The following is a 6,317-nucleotide window of genomic DNA, read 5'->3' as shown; positions in this document are numbered from 1 at the left end:
GCGAAAGCTCAATCAGATATGTTCATGCTGTAGGTAAGAAACCTATAAGCAATTCTTGAATGGCAGTGGCGAGTGACGGATGAATGGTGGAGATGGGAATGGATACCGCTAACATTAAAATCTTCCGCAGTAAGTTTAAGTAAAATCATGTATATGTTTATATGATTCAAATGTTTCAAGTATGTATGTTTAAAAAGTATATGTATATATGTATGTTAGGGAAACCGAGGTTGTATCTAACAACCCTAGTTTTGAGTATTTAAATTTTAGAACATTGCAATAGTGTATGCAAATAAACGAATTTTAAACATGACGGTTTTGATTGATTTTGAAAGGACTTTAAGAAGTACTTGAATTTAAGATTTCTCACGAAATTCATTTTAAGGTCATATTAGATGGCCCGAATGTATTGGCTAGTTTTAGAAAGGCTCTTAAAGAGTATGTGAAACAAGAGTTCAAACGTCACTTAGTTCAAAAGATATTTTTAGAAGGTTTTATCTTAACTAAAATTAAGAAAAGCTTTAAGTAATTTAGTGATTCATTCTTTTGAAATTATTGTTACGAATTATGAAAGTATTCCTTCTTATGTTTTAAAAAAAAATGTTCCGCAAATTTTAAGAAACCCAAGTAAGTACAAATTAAAGTTTAAGTTACAGTGACGGCCTCATAGGAGGGTCGTCACAAAAAAATAGTGAACATATAAAAGTGGTGTGTTGTGATTCTCATTCTTGCCATCGTTTAATTCGCTGATTTGAGTTTTTAATTCGAATTGAGATGTGACTTTATGTGAGAGCTTTTTACTGTAGTAAAAAAGTTAGATGTGACTGTTTTTGAGAACTTTTCACTGTAACAAAACTCGAATTCTAAACTCGAATTAGTAAAATAAACAGGGATTTTGATTTATCACTCTGAATTATATCTATTCTGACTTATGACCACTGATTCTTGTCCACTTTCATTACGTGTAAGTAAATATGCCATAAACCTCATTCAATGTTTTCTTTGCCGTGATGCATCAACTTTCTCCGAGGGAGAAATATACTATTGTCATGTTGACGCAACGACAGTAACGGAGAAAAATGAAACCACAAAAGTCAATTCCAGGCCCACCTAAAACCCAGCGACAATTGCATTCAAATGGAAGGAGAGAACAGAGAAGTCTTTCGGACTGGGGAAAAAAAAAAAGGAACAGAGGAGAAGGGAGACCAAGAAAAGCCTTTTCTCTCAATATCTCGTCGTACTCTAATTCGGTTTCATATAAACTATACGTAATCATTGAAGATGGTTGTAATCATATTCTTCTTCTCTCTTATTATCTGCTTCCACAATTTTTTAGCAGCTGATGACATCTTAAAACCAAATCAAACACTCCTAGACACCGACCAAACTCTGGTCTCCGCCGGTGAAAAGTTCGAGTTAGGCTTTTTCAGCCCACCGAATTCCAAGAACCGCTATGTAGGAATATGGTTCAAGAATGTAGCAGACCTCACTGCCGTCTGGGTCGCCAACAGAGATGGCCCACTCACAGACTCTTCAGGTGTTCTTAAACTCACGGAAACCGGAAATATAGTAATCATCGACAACAAAACAGAGGACCTCATATGGTCCTCAAATTCATCAGCAAAAGATCCAAATTTGCAGCTCTTAAGCACAGGAAACCTCGTGGTTAAAGATGGCAGTAACGGAAACTATACATGGCAGAGTTTCGACCATCCATACGATTCGCTCATAGCGGGTATGAAGCTGGGTTGGGACTTTATAACGGGTCAAAGTTGGAAGCTAACCTCCTGGAACAGCCTCCAAGATCCATCCACAGGAAGTTTCACGTACGAAGTAGATCCTCACGGGCTTCCTCAGGTACTTTTGCGCAGAGGCATAGATATCGTGTACAGAAATGGGCCTTGGGATGGTGTCCAATCAGGCGCAGATCCGCCCCTCCAAGATGTCCCGATCTTTGAACCCAACTATGTTGCCAACGGAACCCACGTGTACTTTACCTTCGACAACGTGGACAATTCCACGGTTACCAGGTTCTGGTTAAATCCATCGGGGTCTCCTGAGCAATTCCGGTGGAACCATGCCAACGGCAAGTGGGTTAGCACCTACTCGGTGCAGAGAGACGATTGCGACACATTTGAGCGTTGTGGTCCTAATGGTTTTTGTGACAGCGGTAACACCCCGGTTTGCCATTGCCCAACTGGGTTTGTTCCAAAAGTACCGGAAGACTGGGCTGCGATGGATTTCACCGGCGGATGTGTGATAAAGACACGCTTGAACTGTAGTGCAAGCGAGGGGTTCAAGAAGTTCTCACGGTTGAAATTGCCGTATGGTTCGGAGTTTACAGTGAACGGGACGGCGGTGAGGAAGGAGGACTGTGAGTTGATTTGCAGGAGGAATTGCTCGTGTGTGGCTTATGCCGTGGCTCGGGTTGGTGGCTGTGTGGTGTGGTCTGGGGAGTTGATTGATGTTAGAAGTTTCAGCTCTGGTGGGCAAGATCTGTACGTTAGAATGGCTGCTTCTGAATTTGGTAAGTTTAAATCTGTTTTTTAGTTTGTATACAGAGAAGTGTAACGGAAAACTTATGCTAATTTCTACAAATCTAAGTTTGAAGTACATGGCAAGTTCAGTAAGTCTGATGGAGTCTGGATTTTAGGCCTTTGTTTTCGTTTTTTTTTTTTTAATTTTATTTTGGATGAAAGTAGTCTGGTAGATGTTTTGAAAAGTCATTACCAAGTACCAAACCCGCGTTAATTGACATTATATTACACTTTTTAGACCTTATATATTCTTCTTTTCTTTTAAATATTTATGTTCCATGGAAAGAACGCAAATGAGTTCCTCTTTTCCTTTAGTGTTTGTTTATAAAATTAAGACTGATTAGTATCATAAATGGCCCTTAAATGTTTTACCTGTTTTAATATGCCCCGCAAATCTTGAAAAAAAGATTTATTTCACCACTAAATTATGAAAAGTGGTTCAAAACAACCTATGAATTAATGTTATTTCATAAATATCGCGTGAAGTATTGATTTTGTATCAACTTACCTCTTGATTTTAAAATAAAAGGACAAGTTGATCTAAAATCAATTGTGGGGTATTTATAAAAATATAAGAAATGTTACGTTATCATTTGTTAGTTTATAAATATATTGAGTATTTTGAAATAAGTTGCATAATTTAGGTGGTGAAATGAGTATTTTTCAATATTTAGAGAGCATGTTGAAACAAGGTAAAGCTCAGGGGTATTTGTGAAATTAAACTAATTAAGAGTGATAGTTTGAGGAACATTATAAGGAATAAAGAAAATGGAATACTTTTTTTTTTACCCCTTTTGGAGCCTGATTTTGGATAAAGGTAAAGGATCCCATATTTATATATTATAACGCAATAATTTATCTAATTATGTAAAGAACATTTTAATATAATTACACTGTTAGGATTTCTATTCCTAATTTAGTAAATACTATAAATTATGATCCTTTTTATTTCTACTTATTTTTCAAACTTATTACCTTTCTTACTCCTAATGGTTTGGTAAACATGTCCTTAATATATTCTTTAATATGCTGTGGTTGTTTATAGTCACAAAATCAGACAATAGCAAAAAGATTGCGGTGATCATGTCAATAATATTGGGGTTTCTTCTATTTTCTTTGGTGGGTGGATATCTCATCTGTAAGAGAGCATCCTGCTTCCTTACAAGCCAAGGTAAGTTATACATTTTTTGTTCTGTTTGAAGAACAAGACAAAACATCTTAACACTAATGAGCACTTGGTAACATAACAAGTTTAAAGAAGAATAAGTTTCAGTATATATGTTGTAGTTTAATAAATTACATAATTGACCGCATTTCATGTTATTACCCAAACTTGTAACATGGTAAAATCAGTTAAAAATTTTAATAAGATATATACTAAAACAGCAGGAAAACTATGATTTTGTTATTAGGCTATTTAATTTCAAAGAAAATAAACTTTTTTTTTTTTTTTGGGTTTTTTAATTTAAAAAAAAAAAAATTTTTTTTTTTTTTTGGTTAAAATCTGTAAAACTTCTCAATTAGTTGTCGAAGCAAGTAAAAATTACTTCATACTTGCAAGAAGGATTCTGCAAATCACTATTATAGTCGAAATAAAAAGACACGACAACTATTGTCGTTATGGCCTGACACTCATATAGTTATTGTATTAATTTTCTGTTTTTGCAGAGGAATCAATATTTAATTCAAACAAAGATCAGGGTCCTCTTCTACTGGAGGAAGATTTAGAGCTACCTTTATTTGGCTTGGATACTATTTGCAATGCTACTAATAATTTTTCCTCCACAAATAAAGTCGGAGAGGGCGGTTTTGGTCCTGTTTACAAGGTACCGTATTTTTTATGCATTATGATCACCTTTATTGTGGATTGAACAATCTTAATTCTTCCATATGTTTTTCTTATATTCCTTTTAGCTAATAACACGACTTTTTTATATAGGGTGTGTTCTCGACTGGACAAGAAATAGCAGTGAAAAGGCTTTCAAAAGATTCTGGACAAGGCTCTGTGGAGTTCAAAAATGAAGTTATCTTGATTTCAAAATTGCAGCACCGGAATCTTGTTAGGCTATTGGGATTTTGTATTCATAGAGAAGAAAGAATGTTGATCTATGAGTTCATGCCTAAGAAGAGCTTAGACTTATACATTTTCAGTGAGTCACCATAAAAAAATATTCTAAGTTATGTCATATATTTTATGCCTATGGTCTAAGGATATTGAAATTTAACGTTATGCATTTGAATCGGAAATAGATCAAACAAGGGAAACTGCTCTTGATTGGAAGAAGCGCTTTGATATTATAGTGGGGATAGCTCGAGGACTTCTTTATCTTCATCGAGATTCAAGATTTAGAATTATTCATAGAGATCTTAAAGTTAGTAATATTCTCCTAGACAATGAGACTAATCCCAAGATATCGGACTTTGGCTTAGCAAGAATATTTGGAGGTGACCAGGCTCAAGTAAATACTAAGAGAGTAGTTGGGACATAGTAAGTTCAACATGTCTCTAATTGTTCCTCTTTTTTTTTTTTTTTTTTCTTTTTTTTTTTGCAACTCAAGAATTAGTTCTATTTGAATCAACCTTATAGTTGTCAAGCTTTATGGGATTCATTTCTCTATTTTTCTTTGATGCAGTGGTTATATGTCTCCAGAATACATAATAGATGGGCACTTTTCGATGAAATCTGATGTCTTTAGCTTTGGTGTCATGGTTTTGGAGATAGTGAGTGGAAAGAAGAACAGAGAATTTAAACATCCGCATCATAACCTCAATCTTTTGGGACATGTGAGTTGAGATTTAGGAGTTAATTTTACTTTATTCCTTTTTATCATGTCTTTCTAATTTTTAACATATTGACTCTTAAATAAATTAATCATTTGTCTTAGGCATGGAAACTATGGAATGAAGGCAAGGCTATAGAGCTCATAGATGTTTTAATGGAGAATGTTTCTGCCTCAGAAGTGTTGAGATGTATCCAAGTAGGATTATTGTGTGTTCAAAAGCGCCCTGAAGATAGGCCGTTGATGTCATCCGTTCTTTTCATGTTAGATAGTGAAAATGCTTCAGTGCCTCAACCTAAACTACCCGGATTTTACACGGAAAGAACTTTTATAGAGTCAGTTGATTCTTCATTGTCATCATTGAAAAAGCCAAATCATGTTTCGACTGACGTAACTGTTACGATATTACAAGGGAGATAAAAATAAAAAAGAAAAAGAAAAAGAAAAAAGAGGAAAGAAGAAGATGATTGAATTGATGCAAGGAAAAAGTCTTCGTTTCGTTGTTCTAAACCAATTCTTAGAGGTTTTGCAGAAATTAAGAACGTTCAAATATATATATATATATATATATATATATATATTTCTTATGTATCGTCCAATTATATTACTCATTTACATGAAAACAACGCTATTCGTGTATGTGTGATAGATAACAATGTTTACGACAGTCTTTTCTGTTTTATACGATAAGTGAAGTACCCACGGAGAATTTAGTGTTAACAATGCATTGTTTGTAGGAAAGCTATATGCTGCACTGAATATAGATAAGTCACTTTCTTTTTTTTTTATTTTTTTTTTCTTGTTCTTCTTTGAAAGCAAATATCAGCTATTCTACGCTTAAAAATAATAATAATAATAATAATAATAATAAACAAACCTTTCCAAGTCCTAAGCACGCAAATTTGAAAATGTCCTAAGATTTTTTTTTTTTTTTTTTTTTTTTTTTTTCGCATTGCACAGATCACGTTGACCAAATATAGACAGACACATGAGTTTCCTG

The 6,317-nt window shown here is 34.2% G+C and overlaps 1 protein-coding gene across 2 annotated transcripts; it reads left to right on the top strand.

The window, feature by feature from the left end:
• The first annotated feature begins 1,174 nt into the window (after window positions 1-1,174).
• On the top strand, window positions 1,175-5,831 carry LOC21411237 (G-type lectin S-receptor-like serine/threonine-protein kinase At4g27290). Of its 2 annotated transcripts, XM_024175764.1 has the most exons (7): window positions 1,175-2,527; window positions 3,583-3,708; window positions 4,206-4,363; window positions 4,477-4,687; window positions 4,788-5,025; window positions 5,171-5,321; window positions 5,423-5,831. In XM_024175764.1, exons 1-7 carry the CDS (start codon window positions 1,282-1,284, stop codon window positions 5,735-5,737), a joined length of 2,445 nt encoding a protein of 814 aa, XP_024031532.1. In that variant the 5' UTR covers window positions 1,175-1,281; the 3' UTR covers window positions 5,738-5,831. The 2 variants fall into 2 exon arrangements, with proteins under 2 accessions (XP_024031532.1, XP_024031533.1); XM_024175765.1 differs by lacking the exon at window positions 3,583-3,708.
• Window positions 5,832-6,317: the final 486 nt, after the last annotated feature.

Source organism: Morus notabilis, unplaced genomic scaffold (genome assembly GCF_000414095.1).
Source record: "Morus notabilis unplaced genomic scaffold, ASM41409v2 Scaffold1784, whole genome shotgun sequence".
Classification (NCBI taxonomy): Eukaryota; Viridiplantae; Streptophyta; class Magnoliopsida; order Rosales; family Moraceae; genus Morus; species Morus notabilis.
This window is presented reverse-complemented; position numbering and strand designations above follow the sequence as displayed.